Source organism: Rhinoderma darwinii, chromosome 1, assembly GCF_050947455.1.
Source record: "Rhinoderma darwinii isolate aRhiDar2 chromosome 1, aRhiDar2.hap1, whole genome shotgun sequence".
In the NCBI taxonomy this organism is placed as follows: Eukaryota; Metazoa; Chordata; class Amphibia; order Anura; family Rhinodermatidae; genus Rhinoderma; species Rhinoderma darwinii.
Genome location: NC_134687.1, coordinates 440,827,516 through 440,850,577, shown reverse-complemented (window position 1 = coordinate 440,850,577; position 23,062 = coordinate 440,827,516). Strand labels below are relative to the sequence as shown.

General features: G+C 43.3%; 1 protein-coding gene across 1 annotated transcript in view; it reads left to right on the top strand.

The window, feature by feature from the left end:
* The first annotated feature begins 250 nt into the window (after nt 1-250).
* Nucleotides 251-23,062, top strand: part of PITPNB (phosphatidylinositol transfer protein beta) — a 51,255-nt gene continuing 28,443 nt past the window's right edge. The window contains exons 1-3 of the mRNA XM_075830933.1: nt 251-350; nt 15,531-15,561; nt 19,461-19,606. Of these exons, the coding sequence (XP_075687048.1) occupies nt 331-350; nt 15,531-15,561; nt 19,461-19,606 (197 nt within the window). The 5' untranslated portion in view covers nt 251-330. The remainder of the gene's footprint in view (nt 351-15,530; nt 15,562-19,460; nt 19,607-23,062) is intronic.

Genomic DNA, 23,062 nt, shown 5'->3' with positions numbered 1-23,062 from the left:
CTTTAGATGTACTGTGCCTTTAAATCCAGGCACCATACACCTGAAGGTAAGCCTGATCAGGGATAGTTGGTAGGACTGCGGTATCCCTGGGAAAGTAAGCCACCATCAATACCTGGCACACATCGGCGTTCTGACAGATGTCAACGTCCCGTCCAATCAGCACTCTGTGGGCAGGGATTCCAAACCCAGGCTTTTCTGTGCATCCAATGGGCGAGCCCGTGGGCGTGGTTCCGTGCATTCCGAGGGCGTGGTTTAGCGCGGCGTTCGCTCTCCCGGAAAGCGTCGTGTGACGTCGGTGCCGCACAGGAGCTGCGGCGTTCGCTGCGGAGAATGGTGTTAATCAAGGAATTGTGAGTGTGGACGCTATTGCCGCGCTGTGGCGGGAGGTGCGGGCGCTGCTGGGCTCGGGGAATTGCAGGTTCAGCAGTGTACGAGGTCAGCACACTGAGGTGGATGGTAGTCGGCTTATAGCCAGCTGGCGTTGAGGGCTGCCCGGTTATCAGGCAGGAGAAGTGTCGCAGGCCTCCTGTGGTTGGGCCTCTGCTCCAGTCTCAGCGGGGGAGTCACGGCCGGTGCAGGGCCTCGGCAGCTGGAGGTGCCGGTTTTTCTGGCTCTGTTCCCCGGGGCAGTGCAGGTTGCATCATGGAGCTCCTATTGAGACATGGCTGCTTCTGTACTTAGCGAGTGGCGGCATCGCTGGGCACCTGGGCCTCCCCAGCCAATCACAGCAGCTGTATGTGTCACACTGTGACGTCCATGCGTTGTGTAAGACTGTGGAGGTGACGCATGTGCAGCACCTGTGTGCTGTATACAGGGACAGGGAGGAGTGTTACCCAGGTGGGGTTGTTCTCTCTAGTTGTACTCCTGTGTGAGGCCGGGGCTACATGGATATTGCTTGCCTTGAGGGGGCGCATGGTATGACTTCTGCGCCATGAGTTGCGTTAATGTTGCATGAGGGCGCACGGTAGCCCATAGTGTCGTGTGCTGTTATTTAGTCTTACATGCGACAATTCTAGGAAATGAAAGGCCACACTGTAGCCCCGGCCGTATAATGACTAGTCCAATCTGCACAAATAACGGCCCGAAGCGGCTCACACTCTAATGTGCCATTATAGCCGCCAACAAGCGTTTCCTACAGGACGGTTATTGCCACAATGGCAATGAAGAAAAAAACTTTTCCAAAAAAGAACTGTAAATGTATTTTCTTGCTTTCAATTGATTGGCTCTGATCCCGCTGCTTCTGCAGAGCCACGCTACGCCGGTGTGAATGAGGTTTCCTCTACGGAAAAAATACGCTGGTGTGAACATCACCCAAACTGCCAGCGTGCGGAATAACAATATAGCTGAAACCAGTTTACAATAATAAACAAACGATAGTAGGACATCAATAAGAGAACAATGGGGTAAAGAGCAAATCCACTATTTAATAATCCATAGGGTAAATAGTTTCACAGTCCTGATCATTCATTTTTCTTTTCAAAGGTAAACGTATATTGTTTAAGTAAAATATTGTCATATGTACATTAAGGGTAAGGACACGGTGGCCACGATGACAAGCCGTGGGTCGGCACGGAAGAGGGGTTAAATGATGAAAGCATGTTGACGTTAACAACTCAAACACCCTGTAAAACCACATATTGGCTCGGTGTTTGGCTCGGGGGCTGCTGCGGTTTCGAGGAATTGTTTGTTTACATAATGTATGTCGTCTGTGGTCGGATTGATACCCGGGACGCTAGTGCTGCAGGGGGGCCGTGCTGATTACTGATCCTTCACACCAGCCATAGTACACGTAAGGGCTTATTCACACATGCAGGTTGTGATCACTGTTTGAAGCTAATACTAGCAGTGGGTTACATAAGAGAAGTAGTAGTATCTGTCCTTTATACTTCTTCTCGCTTTATGATCCACATCTGGTTTTGGCTTAGAAAGTTGCAGAAAAAAAGGATCAAAACCTGCATGTGTGAATACACCCTAATGGTGGTGTTAATGGTGAGAAGAAGAAAGCCATCCTAAAGGCCCTTCTACACAGGCCAATGATCGGGCAAACAAGCGTTCGTGTGAACAGGGCAACGATCGGTCTATGTGTGAGCAAACGCTCGTTCATCGTCTGATGTGCTCGTTTATGCTGCAATGAATATTATTGTTGTCGGCAGCAGATCTCTCTGTGTAAGAAGGAGACGTGCGGCCGGGATGATAGAAATGTATGGGGACAAAGTGGTAGTAACGAGCGCTCGTCCCCTTACATAACCAATCATTGCTCCTTGTGAAAGCAGCAAACGAGTGCTGAGCAATGAGCGGTGTCGATGATCGGCGCTCGTTTTCACGGCCAATATCGGGCCGTGTAATAGGACCTTAACAGCCAACTCTGGCTAATAGATTGCGACCTCCCTCTGTGGTTTCCATATACTTTAATAGGGCACGTGAACGGGGGTTATCCAGTTGCAGCGATCCCTTTTAAGGCCGGATTCACACGAGTGTGTGCGTTTTGCGCGCGCAAAAAACTTGGCGTTTTGCGTGCGCAAAGTGCACTTAACAGCTCCGTGTGTCATGATCATATGATGCGCGGCTGCGTGCTTTTCTCGCAGCCGCCATCATTATGACACTCCGTTTGTATTTTTGTAAACAGAAAAGCACGTGGTGCTTTTCTGTTTTCATTCATCCTTTTCACTTCTGTTGCGCGAATCACGCGCGTCCCACGGAAGTGCTTCCGTGTGCTGCGCGTGATTTTCACGCACCCATTGACTTCAATGGGTGCGAAAAACGCACAAATATAGGACATGTGACTTTTTCGCAGCGGACTCACGCTGCGTAAAAAACACGGACTGTCTGCACGGCCCCATAGACTAACATAGGTCCGTGCGAGGCGCGTGAAAATCACGCGCGTTGCACGGACATATATCACGTTCGTCTGAATAAGCCCTTAGGCTGGGTTCGCACTGTGTTCAAGCTCTACCTCGGTGTTCAGATTTGAAATATTCCGTTGTCCGTGTGCCCCAGACATGCATTTGAATGCCTGGAAGTCTGCCATTGGTCGATTCACAGCCCAAATCGGCTTTAAGGGTATGTTCACACGGCAGCGTCCGTAACGGCTGAAATTACGGGGATGTTTTCAGGAGAAAACAGCCCCGTAATTTCAGCCGTAACGGCATGTGCAGGCGCTTGAACGCCGCGTCCATTACGGACGTAATTGGCGCTGCTTTTCATTGGAGTCAATGAATAACGGCTCCAATTACGCCCCAAGAAGTGACAGGTCACTTCTTTGACGCGGGCGTCTATTTACGCGCCCTCTTTTGACAGCGGCGCGTAAATATACGCCTCGTGTGAACAGACAAACGTCAGCCCATTGCTTTCAATGGGCAGATGTTTTTCAACGCATTCAAGCCGTAATTTCGGACGTAATTCGGGGGTTAATACGCCCGATTTACGTCCGTAATTAGTGTGTGTGAACATACCCTCAAGGTTAACGGTCCTTCAGAGGTCATGAAGTGATGTCTGCTAGATGGCAACCAAATGGAATCGGGGAGCAGTAGTCTAAGATCTCCATATTCATGAGGATCTGGAGGTGTCCCTCACTATAGAGTGGAATAGCTGGTGGCACGCATCCGATACGCACGTCGCCCTGGCACTACCCGCAGATGATGACTTCTGGAGCCCCGATCTTTCGGGTCACTTAATGCAGGGGGTTTTTAGAGCGAAGGGGAAGACTGGCCAGAGAGACAGTTAGAAAACAATACAACTGTGTATCTTCACCTTAGCACCCAAGTCCTGTACCAGAAATAGGTGTATAGACTGACGCTAGTTACACAGAAGGTACGGTAAATCTAGAGCTGGGGAGGGTCCGCAGTCCATCTACAAGTCACATACTTCACATTCAAGGCTTTGTCTAAAGTAAAGTGTAACGTTTCTAGGAAGGCTTTCTACTATTCCGCCCTGTAATGTTTAATCTTCCGCAGCATTGTCCATCCCTGCATGTCTAATGCCAGCGAGGAAGCTGCTCTCCAGATATTACTAGTGAGTTGTGGGCATTGCCCTGCCTGTAGATTTCTGATGATCTATGCCCGCTGTCATTCCAATCTGTTGATATCTCTTTGATAGCTCTTTTCTTACGGAGGAAACTGCCAAAACTCTCATTGTTGCTCTTATTCACTCTCGTCTTGACTACTGTAACTCATTACTAGTCGGTCTTCCCCTCACTAAACTCTCCCCTCTCCAATCTATCCTCAATGCAGCAGCCAGGCTCATCTTTATGACCAACCGCTACACCAACGCCTCTACCCTGTGCCAGTCACTGCACTGGTTGCCCATCCCCTTCCGAATAAAATTCAAACTTATTACTCTCACCCACAAAGCTCTCCACAGTGCTGCACCTCCTTACATCTCCTCCCTCATCTCTGTCTACCACCCTACTCGGGCTCTACGTTCTGCCAACGACCTTAGATTAAAATCCTCCATAATCCGAACCTCCCACTACCGTCTCCAGGATTTCTCTCGTGCTGCACCCGTCCTCTGGAATGTGCTACCCCAGACAATCAGATTAATTCCCAATATCCACAGTTTTAAACGTGCCCTGAAAACACATCTATTTAGACAGGCCTATAACATTCCCTAATCTGACTCCTTTCCATGGCCCTCCTAGATTAGTCATCAGAATAAGATTCCCTCACACTCCTTCTCTTCATGTCCATCATACACGGATACTGGCTGGTGACCGGCTCATGCAGCTTTATGTTACCACCGCATGTGTATAAAAATGGCCGGACCATTGTACAGAACAAACACTATTACACTTTGTGTCTCCCTTATGTCCTCATAGATTGTAAGCTCTTGCGAGCAGGGTCCTCACTCCCCAGGTTTGAATTGTAAATGATCTTTGTCACTATGTAATGTCTGATATTGTTTGTTTCATGTTCCCTCTAAATTGTAAAGTGCTGCGTAATATGTTGGCGCTATATAAATAAAGATTATTATTATTATTATTATTAGTAGGAAATGAGAAGACCTCCTGCGTACTTTGCTGTGTGAATGTTTTCACTTTTCATATTCTGCACACGCTTTTCGTGTTCTTTTTGCTTTGCTGTGTTTTATCTATACTTTATAGCTGCTATTGGATACACCCCAAGTCTACGCACCTACATGTATGTGTGCGCTATTAGGGATCTGTAAAAAAGAAATGGAAAGCCAACAATACTATGTTAACACAGGGCGGATACGCTGCATAAATGTACAGAGCGGAACCGCCGTGGGCGCCACATGGAATTCCGTCCGAAAGACGGCACAAAATTGTGGTGCAGTTTTTCGGCTGGAATGTCAAACAGCGCACAAAAAAAAACAAACCTGTTTCATACTTACATAGCCATGGCGACAAGTCCCTCTGCCGCATGGGATGACATTTCATCTTATGTGACCGTTGCAGCCTGTGGTTGGCTGCAACGGTCAAATGGGATGAAACGTCATCCCAGCAGGCCGTCCTGGATGAAGCACAGAATTCTGGGTAAGTATAAGATAACACTTTTTTTTTTTTTCTGAGTTGCGATTTTTTTTTTGTGGTGGAATCGCAGCTTTTCCACTGCAAAAATCTCAAGATCTGCGACTTGTTGCAGGTTTCATCTCCCCATTGAATTCAATGGGGAAAACCCGCAACAAAAAAGCAGCGATTACGCAAATACAATTGACATGCTGCGGATTTAAAAAACGCAGGTCAATTTCTGAGCGTTTTTCCGCTCATTTACGCAGCGTGTAGATAAGATTTGCTAAAAGAACTTACCCTTAGACCCTAGAAAGAAGGGACACTGCTGACAAGCTTGGGGAGACTGAGATTCCATTGCGTCACGTCGCTCTCCGAAAAGAGAAGACCTAACCCTTTAGTGACCAGCCTAAGTTGGGCTTTAATGACTAAGGGATTTTTTTCCATTTTTTTTGGTCGAGTTTCAAAAGCCTTGATTTGACATTTTTACGACGATAGAGCCATGCGAGGGCTTTTTTAAATTTTTTTTTTTGCGAGACAAGTTGTCTTTTTTAATGGCATCATTTTGGGGTACATATAATTTATTGATTTAACTTAACTTTTTTGGGGTGGTAGTGGGAAAAAACCGAATTCTGCCATTTTTTATTTTTTTTGCATCTTAAATTTACGCAGTTTACCGTGTGGTATAAATAACATAACTTTATTCTGCGAGTGGTTACGGCGATACCAAATGTATAGTTTTACTACTTTTGCACAATAAAAACACTTTGCCGCTTTGGCGACTTGTAGTTTTTATTGGTACTATTTTGGGGTACATAATACAGAAACAGAAAACGGCATTTCTGACATTGCTTTTTATTTTATTTTTTTTACGGCGTTCACCATGCGGGTTAAATAATGTAATAGTCCTATAGTTCGGCTTGTTACGTACGTGGCGATACCAATTATGTGTAGCTTTCTTTTTCGTTATAAAGCATTTTGCTAGGGGAAAAATGGGTGTTATACTTTTTTTTTCTTTGGGACCTTTCAGTTTCTTTTTTTTTTTTCCTTTTTTTTTTTTTTATTATAAATCTTATTGATCTCTCTTTTTTTCACTGCTTTTTATTTTTTTAGTTGTACTAGGAGAAATACACTGCTATACTTCTGTATTGTATTATGCCTGTCAGTGTAAGGCTATGTTCACACGGCCTATTTTAAGACATAATTCGGGCATTTTACGCCTCAAAAACGGCTCCATTACGCCTACAAACATCTGCCCAGTGCTTGCAATGGGTTTTACGGTTTTCTGTTCCCACGAGGTGTAATTTTACGCATCGCTGTCAAAATACAGCGCCTAAAAAGACGCCCATTCAAAAGAAGTGCATGTCACTTCTTGGGACATTTTTGGAGGCGTTTTTCATTGACTCCATTGAAAAACCGCTCCAATAACGTCCATGAAAAATGCGAGTTGCTACAAAAACGTCTGAAAATCAGGAGCTGTGGTCGCCTGAAAACCGCTCTGTATTTTCAGACGTTTTTGGTCACTGCGTGTGAACATACCCTTAGACTGACCAGAATTATTTTAGACCCTTCATCCAGCAGGTCCTAATAGTCACATGCTGTTGGCAGACCCTGGGGGCTTTGTTAGGCCTTTGACTACCATGAAAACTGCCAGGGGTTTAACTGCCAGGATTGGAGGTTTTTGGAAACCTGGAGTGGGTGCCAGGGTTTTCTGAAGATATCTGCTGTGAAAAGGTGGCTTTTTGGCAGAAGTACCCTTACTGACCGCTGTGAAAAATCGCATGGTCAGTCATCAAGGGGTTAAAGCCCTTTTACACAGGCTGAACTAATGTACACTTTTGAACGCTCATCCCGATCATTGCCGTGTGTACGTGTGACCAGCAATCGGCTGATAAACGGGCAAGCACTTTTATGTGGGCATAAAAATCATCAGTTTTTGACAGCGCATCTCCCCGTGTAAACAGGGATGTGCTGCCAATAATAAAGAAACGGTGTCCGAACAGTCGCGCTAAGGATCGTTCGGTCACATACAATATCGATGATTGCTCCATGTAAAAGATGGCGAATGAGCGCCGGTCTACTTGCTAAAGAGGCTCTGTCACCAGATTTTCAAACCCCTATCTCCTATTGCAGCAGATCGGCGCTGCAATGTAGATTACAGTAACGTTTTTTTTTTTCAAAAAACGAGCATTTTTGGCCAAGTTATGACCATTTTTATATTTATGCAAATGAGCCTTTCTTAAGTACATCTGGGCGTGTTTAAAGTTATGTCCAAGTGGGCGTGTATTGTGTGTGTACATCTGGGCGTTTTTACTTGTTTTACTAGCTGGGCGTTGTGAATAGAAGTGTATGATGCTGACGAATCAGCATCATCCATTTCTCTTCGTTACCACCCAGCTTCTGGCAGTTCACAGACACACAGCGTGTTCTCGCGAGATCGCGCTGTGACGTCACTTCCTGCCCCAGGTCCTGCATCGTGTCGGACGAGCGAGGACACATCGGCACCATGTCAGAATTACAGAAGGCATTTAGTTGCAGATATTACAGCTGAATATGGTTCAAGTTCTGAAGGCAATTCTCTGGTGCGCTCCCAGTCAGTACTGCTTGGGTAGTTCTCTAGTGCGCTCCCAGTCAGTACTGCTTGGATAGTTCTCTAGTGCGCTCCCAGTCAGTACTGCTTGGATAGTTCTCTAGTGCGCTCCCAGTCAGTACTGCTTGGATAGTTCTCTAGTGCGCTCCCAGTCAGTACTGCTTGGATAGTTCTCTAGTGCGCTCCCAGTCAGTACTGCTTGGGTAGTTCTCTAGTGCGCTCCCAGTCAGTACTGCTTGGGTAGTTCTCTAGTGCGCTCCCAGTCAGTACTGCTTGGGTAGTTCTCTAGTGCGCTCCCAGTCAGTACTGCTTGGGTAGTTCTCTAGTGCGCTCCCAGTCAGTACTGCTTGGATAGTTCTCTAGTGCGCTCCCAGTCAGTACTGCTTGGATAGTTCTCTAGTGCGCTCCCAGTCAGTACTGCTTGGGTAGTTCTCTAGTGCGCTCCCAGTCAGTACTGCTTGGGTAGTTCTCTAGTGCGCTCCCAGTCAGTACTGCTTGGGTAGTTCTCTAGTGCGCTCCCAGTCAGTACTGCTTGGGTAGTTCTCTAGTGCGCTCCCAGTCAGTACTGCTTGGGTAGTTCTCTAGTGCGCTCCCAGTCAGTACTGCTTGGGTAGTTCTCTAGTGCGCTCCCAGTCAGCAGTGCTTGGGTAGTTTCCTAGTGCGCTCCCAGTCACTGGTGCTCCGATTTAGTTTTCTAGTGCACACCTGGTCAGCAGTGTTCGGATAGTTTTCTAGTGCACTCTCGGTCAGTACTGCTTGTGTAATCCTCTAGTGCATTCCCAGTCAGTACAGCTTGGCATGACTTTTGGGCCTAATTCACACGACCGTGTTCGATCCGTGATATACGGTCCACCTGTCGGCAGTATTTCCCGGACCGAACACAGTACGGGGAGGGACACTACTAGCATCATAGTTATGTATGATGCCAGGAGTCCCTGCCTCCCTCACTGTGGGAAAACTGTCCTGTACTCTAATCATGTTTTCAGCACGGAACAGTAGTTCCGCAGGGTGGCAGGGACATCTAGCGTCATAGATAATTGTGGCGCAAGGAGCCCGGCTCCCTGCACTGTGTTCGGTCTGCAAAAATGCCGCCGACATGTGTATATAACGGGCCAAACGCGGTCGTGTGAATTAGGCCTTAGGCCAGATTCACACAGCCGTGTTTAGTCGTGATATACCGTATGTCGGCCGTATTTCCCAATGCAGTTCAGGGTGTCGGGCTCCTAGCATAAGGCCGGATTTCCACGAGCGTGTGCCTTTTGCGCGTGCAAAAAACGTGGTGTTTTGCGCGCGCAAAAGGTACTTAACAGCTCCGTGTGTCAGCTGCGTATGTTGCGTGGCTGCGCAGCCGCCATCATTATGACACTATATGTTTGTAAACAGAAAAGCCTGTGGCGCTATTCAGTTTTCATTCATACTTTTTACTGCTGTTGCGCGAATCACGCGCGTCACACGGAACTGCTTCCGTGTGCTGCGCGTGATTTTCACGCACCCATTGACTTCAATGGGTGCGTGATGCGCGAACAACGCACAAATAACAAACATGTCGCGAGTTTTACAGCGGATACACAGCCCCATAGACTAACATAGGTCCGTGCGAGGCGCGTGAAAATCACGCGCGTTGCACGGACGTATATCACGTTCGTCTGAATAATCCCTAAGGGTATGTGCACACACACTAATTACGTCCGTAATTGACGGACGTATTTCGGCCGCAAGTCCCGGACCGAACACAGTGCAGGGAGCCGGGCTCCTAGCATCATACTTATGTACGACGCTAGGAGTCCCTGCCTCTCCGTGGAACTACTGTCCCGTACTGAAAACATGATTACAGTACGGGACAGTTGTCCTGCAGAGAGGCATGGACACCTAGCATCGTATATAACTATGATGCTAGGAGCCCGGCTCCCTGCACTGTGTTCAGTCCGGGACTTGCTGCCGAAATACGTCCGTCAATTACGGACGTGATTAGTGTGTGTGCACATACCCTAAGAGTTATGTATGACGCTAGGAGTCCCTGCCTCCCTGTGGAAATACTCTCCCGTACTGTAATCATGTTTTCAGTACGGGACAGTATTTTCCACAGCGAGGCAGGGACTCCTAGCGTCATACATAACTGTGATGCTAGGAGCCCGGCTCCCTGCACTACGGTCGGTCTGGGAAATACGGCCAACATACAGTCTGTATGTCATGACTGAACACAGCAGTGTGAACCTGGCCGTAAGAGAAGACCGTTTCGTAGAGAAATTATGACCTGTATAGGTTTATCTGAAAGTGGTGCTATCCAAGCTAGCTATGCAGAGCTGCATGTTGTTTGTACGTGCCCAATGTTCATCAGACGGAGTCTGGTGCTTCATTCTAGTTAAAGGAGTTATTACAGATGAAGCGGTTTGAGTAAATAAAGTAACTGTTCCACATAAACCTGATGCCTATAGGGTAAAGTTTTCTGAATGTAGCCAGTAATGTAAACAATGGAAGTTGCAGCGGCTGCTTCCAACAACTAGTACATATCTCTAGTGCTGGCTTCAGTCACATTAAAAAGAATGGCATCGCCTCTTAACCCATGCATTGACCTCCCCCAATTGTACAAAGCATGACTCCATACAACAGCCACGTAACTTACTCACTAGCAGTGACCATGTGATGTTGTGGTTGTGTGTTCCATTCATCTGCTTACTCTTCTTTGGTTTGTAGGTTAGTAAGAATTTCAGGCAGATATAACACATGACTTCAGGGTCAGACTACACACAGAATTTGCCTGTAGTCTGTAACCATGGAAACAGGTCTGCAAAAGAGCTGTATACACATAAAATGGTAGGATATTTTCAAGACCGTTTACAAGTGCACATACTTTTTAATCTTCTTATTTGTGTTCATATGCTCCATCAATCTGGGTAAGATTTTCATGTATGAATCTCCAATTCTCTGGCGGCCAGCATTATATACAATGGCCAATCTTTGGAGCCCTTACCATATTCAGTGATCATAGCTGCTCAGCCAGTGCTTGAGCACCCTAGAAGACTTCGTTCTTTATTGTGTTTTCTTTTATTGATGTCTATGATCGTACCCATTGAAGAGCCTCTAAAAAGTCATTGGAATAATGTAACTGGCATTAGGCCACTTTCACACGGCAGTATTTTGCATCCGTATTTGAAGGCCAAATCCAGAAGTGGAACATAACAGAAAAAGTATATTGGAAAGATCTGCACGTCTACGGTGCTTTGGAACCAATCCTGGTTTTGGCTCGCAAATACTGACCAAAGTACTGTCTACAACGTCTTGTCCAAGCCTGCTTTCCGGTCTTCTGGCGGTGAGATTTGGGTTTATTAGGTGTGGTTGTTTCTTGATTTTTCACGAATAATGCATTTTATTGCTTTATTTAAAAAAAAGTGTACTTACTAAAAAAAACACCCTGACCAGGGTTTGCAAATTCCTATTTAATTGCTTTTTATAACTTGGTTAATTTACTTCATGGTATACAAGTGCATGTTGAATTATTAATTGACTTCGTACTCCGTTTTGGCACGTGTCCTTCTTAAATGTTAATTGTTCTCTTTTACATCTAAATGAAATGGTGGAATTCTCTCAAAGATGAATCTGATAAAGCTGAGGACTTGTAAGATTATATCAATAGCACATTAAAGGGGTATTTATTGCATATCCACAGGATATTCTATAAATTCCTGATAGGTGGGGGTCTTACCTATTGGGTTAGTGGGTGTCACTCAACGCCTGTTCTTCTGATGGTTGAGGGTCCCAGAGATAGATGTGGATATGCCATAAATGCTTCGAGTAACTATACTTTTAAAGTTTTGATATGTTATAGAGAAATAGCAATAGTTTGGATTGTGGGGGATCGGGTGCTGAGACCCCCACTGTTGCTTTAACGAATGTGCGAAAGCGCTCACCAGACCGCTGTGCTCATTCTACTGTGATCAGCGCTAGTCAGGCTGAAGACGGCTTACATAGAACGTCTGAGAACCGTCTTTAGCCTGACGATGAGCGAGGATCACAGCTGAAGGCGCAAAGTGCTATATAATCCGCTGCTTTAGGCATTGTGTACACTATGCAGCGCCTTGCAAAAGTATTCATTCCCTTGTTTTTTTTTTTTTTCTGTTTTGTTTCATTAAAACCTGGAATTAACATGGGTTTTAAATTTGATTTTGTAATTTCTAAATTTATTTCTGTAACACCGCAAGTGTTAGAAACACAACTCAATATTTATTTACCCTGATTCTGCAGTTTTCAGGAATATCCCATATGTGCCTGTAGTTTGGTACTTGACTAAAACACAGGACTCAAACAAAGAAGCACCTTGTGAATTTTGGGGCCTCCTTTTTATGAGGATGTTTCTCAGTGCCGGTTTGAAGAGGCCTTAAAAGAGCCAAAACCTAAGACGTACCCCAAAAGCATTTTGTTGTGTAGTGAGCATTTTGACCCCCACTTGTGTTTCATAGAATTTATTAGAATTGGCCTGTGAAAATTAAAAAATAAATTATTTTCCGCAATGTTCAGATTCAGGTCAACAGTTTCATTTCCAAAAGGAATTCCGTAGATAAAGCACCCCAAAAATTGTTCGAAAATTTCTCCTGAGCACAGCAATGTGGTTGTAAACTGCTGTTTGGGCACACGGCAGGGCTCAGAAGAAAGTGAGACAATTTGGTTTTTGAAGCGCCGATTTCGCTGAAATGATTTTCTGACACTCACATTTTCAGAGCCCCTCAGGTATGAGTACAGTGGAAACCCGCAAAAGTGACCCATTTCAGAACCTACATCCCTCAATGTATTCATCTGTGGGTATAGTGAGCAATATGACCTCAAACAGGTGTCTTCCAGAAATTTGTGCTCAATGGATGTTGCAGAGTGAAAATTGAAATTTTTCCACAGATATTCCATTTCAGTGCCACGTATGTTGTTCCCCTGGGGACACCCACCCCATAAATAGTTAAGGAGGTTCTCCATGGTAATACCCCATATGTGGTCATAAACTGCTGTTTGGGCACACTGTCAGTCTCTGACCACAATTTGGCTTTTGGAGCGTAGATCTTGTTTGGTAATGGTTCTGTTTGGAGTTTTACTGAAATTTCAGTTTATAATGTGGGGGCCTATGTAAGCATTGCAGAGTATATTAGGGCATAATAATGTGGCATAATAGTGAATAATCCATGGATTGGTGTGGTACGGTTTGAAGCGATCCTTTATGCACACATCAGGTTTTTCCGGGCAGGTGTTGCACTAATAAATGGTGTCCATTCTTATCCCATTCTAGAAGACACTCTGCACCATTTTTGGGTCCTTCTCGTCTTTGTAGTTTGAGGAACTTATCTGGGAAAGTGTTGCCTTGCTACACTAGGCTGATATGGGTGGCCTTACTTCCAGCGGATATGACGTTTTGGGGCAGATGTGCTTATGTCCTCCCAATTCTAGTTCCCCAAATATTAGTAATATTGATAACTATTTCTTTATACTGAAGGAATATTTCTATCCAGCCTGCACATCGGAATAGCTTTGTAAGCGTTCTACAATGTCATCTGTACAATGTGCACAGACAGCTTGTTGTACTTTGAGACATGGCTATGTAGTAAATCGGGTATAGTACAAGATATCCACGCGCCAGTATTGCCTAATCTTTGGCTTTTTCACAAGCCCAATATGCAGTACAAGGCCCCAAAACCACCTCATCTGTGCTCCATATACGGGGTCCATCTGTTGGATCTAGTAAAATGTGACGTGGGGTTATATGCGAGAAACTGCTGGCCTTCTAAATAAGTCTGGGCCATTGAAAAAAAAATTTCCATTGATGCAGCCATATGAGGGCTTTTTTTCTCCAGGTCGGGTTGTTTTTTTAATGGCATCATTTTGGGGTACATATAAAATATTAAAAAAAGACGTTTTTTTTGGTGGCAAAAATAGTAGAAAAAAAAAACCCCAGCAATTCCGCATTAGTTTTTGGGTTTCAATTATAGAGCACACAGAATGCACAGTAATACACAAATGCATAAACCTAATAAAAAAAAAATGCAGTAAATTAAACTGATCGAATACGGAATTTCCCAAATAATAAAACCAGGACACGGTCAATGTTAAACATGGATCTGCAGCTACTACTATCCGCGATACTTTAGTCCTACTTCTCAGCAAAACTAACATCAGCATTTTTCTAGAATTCTCGGTCAAGTTTGTCTGATGGGAAACCACGTTACGTGAGCATTTTGTACCTTGACTAAGAAAATGCCACCGGTGCTCGTTCCTTCACTCTTCATGCCTTTCTGTATTGAATTACCACCATGGAAGACCATAGGGAAGACACAACCTTTTAAGGTGGATTGTTGTAATAAAAAAACGTATGTAGGTCTTGCCTGTGGGTATACGGATGTAACACAGTTTAACTTGATAACGTGCTGCAGCGTGATATCACACGTGTACCAAGAAACTGTGACTTGACTTTTTCAATGTCTTTTGACTCCATTGCTACATCTGTATGCATCAGTGGTTCTAGAGTTTACTGGCTGCAGAACAACCACCCTACAATAACAGGCATTTCTTAAATGAACTGGTCTATTTAGGAATAAAAATATGCAAGCACCTTCTTGTGTTTAGTGATATTGGCATTTTTGCTTTTATCTGGGTATTTGTGACCTTTTTCCATTGTCTAGAGTCGCTAATGTTCCTGGTGACTGGTAAGAAGAACTGTGGCGGAGTATAAAAAAGGGCCTCAAATCTGCTGACAGAGCGGTGTGGGGGAGGGGGGAGGGGGGAGGCAGTGTAAATTTGCCTCAATCATGCAAGTTGCATGACACAAACAGTTTGATTTTATGCTCTAAGTGGACGCTAGAGTCGTCAATCAGGAGACCGCTAGAGCAGTCACTCAGAATAGAGGGGCGGGGCTTGGTGAAAGAGCACTTGCACGTCAAGTGCCTGCCTTAGTGGCATTTGCGATTGCGGCGCAGGTCCACCCCCTAGTTAAATCAGCCACAGTCAGATAGACATTTCCCCTGCTGGGAAATGTAGTATTACATGGTGGCTGTTTTTACAGAGAAGACCCTCCCCTTTATGACATCCATATGTCCTATTAGGGTGTTTGGACAGGGATTTTTCTTTAAACAACACCTTTTCCATATGCTCAACTGCTGAAGACTCGCTGGTGATCAGAGCTGATCATGAGGAGTCCCACTAGTGGTTTCCCCTGCGATCAGTCTTTCCCTGAACGATCCTTCTGAGGGAGAAGCTTCACTTGAATCAGTTTAAATTAATCAATCGTCAGGTATCTATTTTGGTGGCTCTGAAATGAGCTTGATTAACCATCTCCGTTCTAAAATGATATTTTATACAGGTTGACCATAATGTCCTATTCTGTGTCGAATGTCTGTACATTATATTTATGGGTAAATGTGACTGAGCAGAACATAAATTAGAACTCTTACTAAGTCTCTATTTTCTTCCTTTCTAAACCATTTGCTTTTCTTTTTTTTTCAGCCGAGTAGTTTTGCCGTGCTCCGTGGAAGAGGTATGCCTTCCTTATTTATGAACGTCCATTCCTGTCCTGTGTAATGGCAATGTCATTTATTTGACCAGCGCAATGTCTGCAGTAATGGCTGCATAAAGCAGACCTCCGTTTGAGCACCGTTCTTGGGCAAAGTGTCGTTAAACTTGAAAAGTTCCTTTTCAGAAAACATACAGTGGTCTGATGAAACTTTGTTGGCTAAAAATGGAGCGGACGTTTTGGTTCATCATCCGATTTGGGGCATCAGGATGTTGTGTTTAACCCAAGTTGGGGGACATATTTAGGTTAATTCCAAATGCAGTGAACAAGTCCTTGGATATGTCTTATTCTTCTATGTTTAATTGTACTTTTGTCAACATGCTGTTGCTTTCAGACTTTGGCTCCGTATGCTATTATTCTGGGGCCAAAATATATTGCCCATTTCGAAAAATTAGACTGGAAATAATTTTTGGGATATTCCTTAGGCACTGTTCACATCATGTTTGTACTGTAGGATTAGTATGTACACAAGGAAAGCTCACGACGTACATGATAAACGTGTCCATAGGGCTTCGTTAGCGCAATGGAAATCGTGTCCTTTTGGCCTCCAATAAGCTAACGAACATCTTTTTTTTTTATGGAATAGCTATGACTACATGATTCCAAACAACGGGATCCCGAACAGAAATGGCTCCTATGTTAAAATCATTTTTTTTTTTTTTTTTTAAACATGGTAGCCCATAAGTGACGTATAATGCTGTATGGCATATGTCACAGGCATCTATTAAACTTATTCTTCATGAACTTTTTAATAGCTTTTCATGATGTATACGTTAAACGGATGCCTAACAGTGGCATCCGTCAAGCTTCGGTTATTAAGGCATCCGTGTAACGTATACATCATAATGTAATGAAAGTTTGACACATACTTTAAACAGATCCCATAATAGTCCGAGTGGCAGATACCACTTATAGGCATTTTATCACAACTTTCCGGCGCTTTTCCCTGCGTATACGTTAAACATAGGCTTTTAAAGTGAATGAGGTTTTTCGAAATCCAACAAAAATTTTGATTTGTTGTCAATGGTTTCCTAGATATAATAATTTATTATAGCGTAATAGTGAGACTCTTAACCTTGTTTAAAGCGTCGGTACCTTGGTGAACGCGGGAGGTTTTTGATTGGTTAACTTGATGCCTCCACACCTGAGCTGTTCAAATCTCCGCTAGATCCCTGTGCTGGTGGATTTATTTAACACACTGTGTAACGAAGCATGTTACTTATTTCCCAGTCTACTTGACGTGTGTTTTGTAGATTAGGTTGATCAAGTGAGGACAGAATTATAGCTGACACAACAGAAAAATGTTATTCTAATGTGAACTTGTCTGGTGTATGTACCACATGATTTACAGCCTGTAATCTGGTTAAATGAGAAGTTCCTCCGATTTGAGTATGTGGAGGTGTTTAAGATCTTATATGAAACAAGGCTTTAATTTGACCATTGTGTTTGCTTGTTCATTTTCTGCTTATCCACATGGTTATCACATTTACTTCCATATGGTTTTAGGTAATCTGAAATGACCCATGCAGTGAGATCTTTCCAGAGATACATATATCAAGTATAAATAGGTAGTGTAATAGCAACACACTTGTCAATAATACGGCAAGAACAATAAAAAACATTACACTATAAAAAGGGCTCTGTTCACACCTGTGACGGAAGCTCCACTCAGAGCTTTAGAATAGCGCTGTATGCAGCACTTTTTATCCTTTCAAAGTGACGGACATCATGATGGAACCTGACAACCCCTATTATAAGTCAACAGTCTGTTAGGCAACGGTGGTATCCGTTGCACAACTTATAAATGGAAATGATGACACGAAAGTAAACCGATTTTAAGAGTGACTTTTTCATCTTATTACGGTAGGATCACTTACCCTTAGGCCTCATGCACACGAACGTGCTTTTGCAGCCGCAATTCCCCCGAAAATCCACGGGATAATGGCGGCCCCATTCTTTTCTATGGGGCCATGCACACGACCGTAGTTTTTACGGTCTATGCATGGCCCGTGAGCCCGCACCGCAGAAAGAACGGACATGTCTTATTACGGCCGTGTTCTGCGGTACGGGCTCATTGAAAAGAATGGCCGCGGCCATGTGCATGGCCCACGATTTGCGGGCGGCTGACAGTCCGCTGCCGGCCGACCTGAAAATCACGGCCGTGCATGAGGCCTTACATAACAAATAAAAAAAACAAATACAACGGTGTCCACTGCACCCTCGTCTCAAGAGTTTTCCCTAATAAGGATCCAATGTCCAGGAAACACTTAAAGAGACTCTGTCACCACATTATAAGTGCCCGATCTCCTACATAAAGGAGATGGTCGCTATAATGTAGATTACAGCAGTGTTTTTTTATGTAGAAAAACGATCTATTTTGACCACGTTATGAGCGATTTTAGATTTATGCTAATGACTTTCTTAATGCCCAAGTGGGCGTGTTTTTACTTTAGACCAAGTGGGTGTCGTGGAGAGAAGTGTATGACGCTGACCAATCAGTATCCAATCAGCATCATACACTTCTCTCCATTCATTTACTCAGCATTGCGTTGTTCACTATGTGCTGTCTTATACTGACACATAACGTTACTGAAGTGTCTTGACTGTGAATAGACATTCCTTCCAGCCAGGACGGGATGTCTATTCACAATGCCGACATTTCGGTAACGTTTGTGTGGGACTTACAGCAGAGCAAAGCATAAACTCGCTGTAACCTGTCATTTACAGCGTGATCTCGCGAGATTACGCTTTCTCTGATGTAAATCCCACACAAACGTTCCCCAAGTGTCAGGATTGTGAATAGACATCCCGTCCTGGCTGGAAGGAATGTCTATTCGCTGTCTAAACACTTCAGTAACGTTATGTGTCAGTAGAAGACAGCACATAGTGAATAACGCAACGCTGAGTAAATGAATGGAGAGGAGTGCATGATGCTGATTGGCCAGCGTCATACACTCCTCTGTACAACGCCCACTTGGTCTAAAGTATAAAAACACTCCCAGTTGTCCATTAAGAAACAAATTAGCATAAATCTAAAATCGCTAAGAACGTGCTAAAAATAGATTGTTTTTCTAAATAAAAAGCACTGCTGTCACCTACATTACAGCGCCGATCTCATTATGTAGGAGATAGGGCACTTATAATGTGGTGACAGAGCCTCTTTAAGGACCAAACGAATTAGGATTTTAGGAATTATAGAAATGTGTAAAAGTATTTATTCCAGCTTGACAAAAAATGCAGCGTTTCAACCCACACAGGGTTTTTTTTCAATCATTCTTGAATTGGCCCCCTGCGTGGGTTAAAGCATTGCATTTTTGACATGCTGGAATAAATACTTTTTTGATGAAATTCTACACCTAGGTGGATGTCACCTTTTTCCTAAAATCTTGATCCCTTACATACCATGGCGGCAGTTCTATCTAGATTAATTAAAAAAAGAACATGGTATTGAAGGGTGGACATTCAGTTTATGGTTTACTAGTGCTGTTTTCATGGGCCGGAACATGTTTTGGTTTGAAAGCATGATTTAGTTCAGCAGAGCACTGAATTCAAACAACATCTAGACCTGGAGAGCTTCCCATCCAACTAGATCTCCATTTACTCGGCCCATTACAGAGGGCCCAGTGCACGGCTCCTATTTAGCAGTGTAGAAACTAATAAACGTGGACCTACCTCTGTAAGACCTTCCCTGCCTGTTTCTACTCCGTTCATGTGTTGAAAATGTCTGGCAAATTGATCATTATAGAAGAGGTCAAATGGGACCAAACACACTGACAGGCCTGCTGCTATTCTGTATGTTGTTTACACACACAATATAACTTGTTTCTATGTCTCTCCCCACCCCCTCCCCCTACGACCTACAGTATCAAGTTGGTCAACTTTATTCCGTGGCAGAAGCCAGCAAAAATGAAACTGGCGGCGGTGAAGGAATCGAAGTCTTGAAAAATGAGCCATATGAAAAAGATGGTGAAAAGGGCCAATATACACACAAAATCTACCACCTGAAAAGGTAAGTCTTCCAGAAGGTCCTGCTCTTCTTAATACTTCACAATTGCAGTGTTCTGACTGTTTTATTACTTTATATTTTCCTTCTATTTTTCCACGTGTAACAATTTTAAATACTTACCAAATTAAAAAACGTACCTACAATTAGTTGTCTGGTTAAGACCAACCCTAGTTAAGATGACCCCTATCCATGTGTCCTTTCATGGGCTAAGGATGTAGTACAGGGGTATTGCTTTCTGGACCCCTCTATCAAGTGAAAAATTCTCTTTCAGTAGATGCACGTCCCCCGCTGTGAATTGCTTTATTTATTTGTCTTTTTTTCTTAACTAAATTAAAGGGGTTTTAAGAAACTAGTCCGACAGTTGGAAATGGGATAAAAAAAATAACCAATACTCAATGTTAACCCTTTCCCGACCTATGACGAAAATGAACGTCATGGTCAGGTGCTAGTTCCCGCACCAGGACGTTCATTTTAGTCAGTATTTCAAGCCCACGCTGACAGCTGTCCTAGACAGCTGACACATCAGTCTCGCCGGACAGTGGACCATCGCCGCTGCTTTCGGCAATCATCCCCTTAAATGCGACGACAGATTGCGATCGCCACATTTAAGTGGTTTGAAGCACATCGGCAGCCCCCACGAAGTGATTGTGGGGTCTGCCGATGCTTGTTGTGGCAATCGGAGGTCAGGCAATGACCATTGTACAGGTTGCCATGTACGGAAGCCTCGGAGGAGCAGCCTCCAGCCGGTCCTCCGAGGCTTTCTGTCAGTGTGACTGTCACGTCACAATGACAGTTGGAATGCATTACACTACGTAGTTGGTGTAATGTACTCTAGCAGCGATCAGAGCTCCAAGTCTAAATGTCCCCTAGTGGGACAAGTAAAAAAAAAAGGTGATAAAAATGTTTTAAAAAAAGTGTAAAAATGAGTTATAAGTTACATAAACGAATAATATTTTTTTTTCCTATAAGACTTATAGGAAAAAAATGAACACGTTAAAAAAGTACACACATTTGGTATCTCCACGTTCCTAATGACCCAAACTATAAAACTGTTATTTTTCCCGCACGGTGAACACCAATAAAAAAACTATGCCAGAATTGCTATTTTTTGGTTACCACCCCTCCCAAATCAAAGAATAAAAAGTGATCAAAAAGTCGCATGTACCCAAAAATAGTATCGATAAAAACTTCTATCCGTCACGCAAAAAACAAGCCATTACACAGCTTTTTTGACAAAAAAATATAAAAATTATGGCTCTCAGAATATGGTAACACAGAATTATTAATTTTTTTTAAAAAGAGATTTTATTGTGCAAACGCTGCACAACATAAAAAAACCTATATACATACGGTATCGCCGTATTCGTTCCGACTCGCAGAATAAAGTACAAATGTCATTTATAGAGCACGGTGAACGCCGCAAAAAAATAAATAAACTAAAAAACATTGTCAGAATTCCTGGTTTTTGGTCAGGATTGCAAAGAAATTGAATAAAAAGTGATCAAAAAATCGCATGTACCCCAAAATGGTACCAATGAAAACTAAAGATTGACTCGCAACAAATAAGCCCTCACACGGCTCCGGTGGAGAAAAAATAAAGTTCTGGCTCTCAGAATATGGCGATGCAAAATGCGCAGAGTGTTTGTAAAAGCGGATAAGATTGGGCGCGATTTATCAGTGAAACACTGGCCACATATCTATGAATTATTATTTACCGCATTATTATACCCTCTTATTATGCCCTGATGTACTTCGCACAGATTACACATACCCCCAAATGATAAACTGAAATACCAGCAAAACCCCAAACAAAACTACTACCAAGCAAAATCTGCGCTCCAAAAGCAAAATTGTGCTCCTTCCCTTCTGAGCCCTGCTGCGTGCCCAAACAGCAGGCATCGCCATACCAGGGAGAACCCGCTTAACGTTTTATGAGGTATTTGTCTTCAGTGGCACAAACTGGGCACAACATATTATGCACTAAAATGGCATATCAGTGGAAAATTGCAATTTTCACTTTGAACCATCCGCTGTGCATTAACTCCTTTGCACACTATGACTCAATAGCACGTCATAATGCAGGGGTTGATGTATGGAGCCGGCTCACGTGCTGAGCCCGCTCCATACGCTGTGGGTGTCAGCTGTGTATTACAGCTGACAACCGGGACTGACTGACAGGTACAGCGCAAAAAATAAGACCTCCAACCGCTCAATTAACAGAAAAATAAAAAAGTTACGGCTCTCAGACTGTGGTAAAACAAAACAATTTTTATTTTAACAAATAGATTTTTCTTTGTAAAAGTAGTATAATATATAAAAAAACTTTAGCACTTTGGTATCACCGTAATTGTATCGAGCCGCAGAATAAAGTAAATTTTACATTTTTACCGCACAGCGATAGCTGTAAAAACGAAACCCCCCCCCCAAAAAATGGAATCAGATTTTTTTTCCTAGATCAGCCCGCAAATAATTTTTTTTCAGTTTCCCAGTACATTTTGTGGTACTTTACTTCGTCCATAGAAGTTATGGCTCCTCCTGCAAGAAATAAGTCCTCACACCACTCTACTGTCGGAAAAAGAAAAAAGTTATGGCTCTTGGAAGGCGGGGAGTGAAAAACTATAATAAGGAAGCAAAAATTGGATCAGTCCTGAAAGGGTTAATTAATTTCTAATAAAAAAAGTATGACCACATGTGGGGTATTTCTGTACTCGGGAGAGATTGTTTTATAAAAAATTGGTTTTTTTTCTACTTTATCCCTTGTGAAAATTAGAAAATTCAACAATTTAGTGTAAAGAATTTTGATATTAATTTTCGCTGCCTAATTATAATAAACTCTGCAAAAGACCCGGGTTTTTCTAAAATGGGGTCACTTTTGGGGTGTTTCCACTGTTTTGGTCCCTCCAGTGCATTGCAAACGCGACATGGCACCGAAAACCTATCCAGCAAAATCCGTGCTCCAAAATCCAAATTGTGCTCCTTCCCTTCTTAGCTCTGCCGATTGGGTCCAATCACCAGTTTATTACCACATATGGGGTATTGCTGTAATCAGGAGAAATTGCTTTACAAATGTTGTGTTTTTTTTTTTTGTTTTTTTTCCTTTATTCCTTGTAAAAATTTAAAATGTCTCTTTTAGAAAAAAAAGTAGATTTTAATTTTCACAGACTAATTCCAATATATTTAGCGAAAAACCTGTGGTCAAAATGCTAACTATACCCCTAGCTAAATTGAGAGGTGTAGAGGTGTAAACCATGAGAGGTGTCGTTTTCAAAATGGGGTAATTTTTGGGGTGTTTCCACTGTTTTGGTCCCTCCAAGGCGTTGCAAATGCGACATATGGGGTATTGTCGTAATCAGGAGACATTGCTTTACAAATGTTGGGGGGCATTTTCTTCGTTATTCCTTGTAAACATTAAAAATTTCTATGTTTCAGAAAAAAAGTAGATTTAAATTTTTACAGACC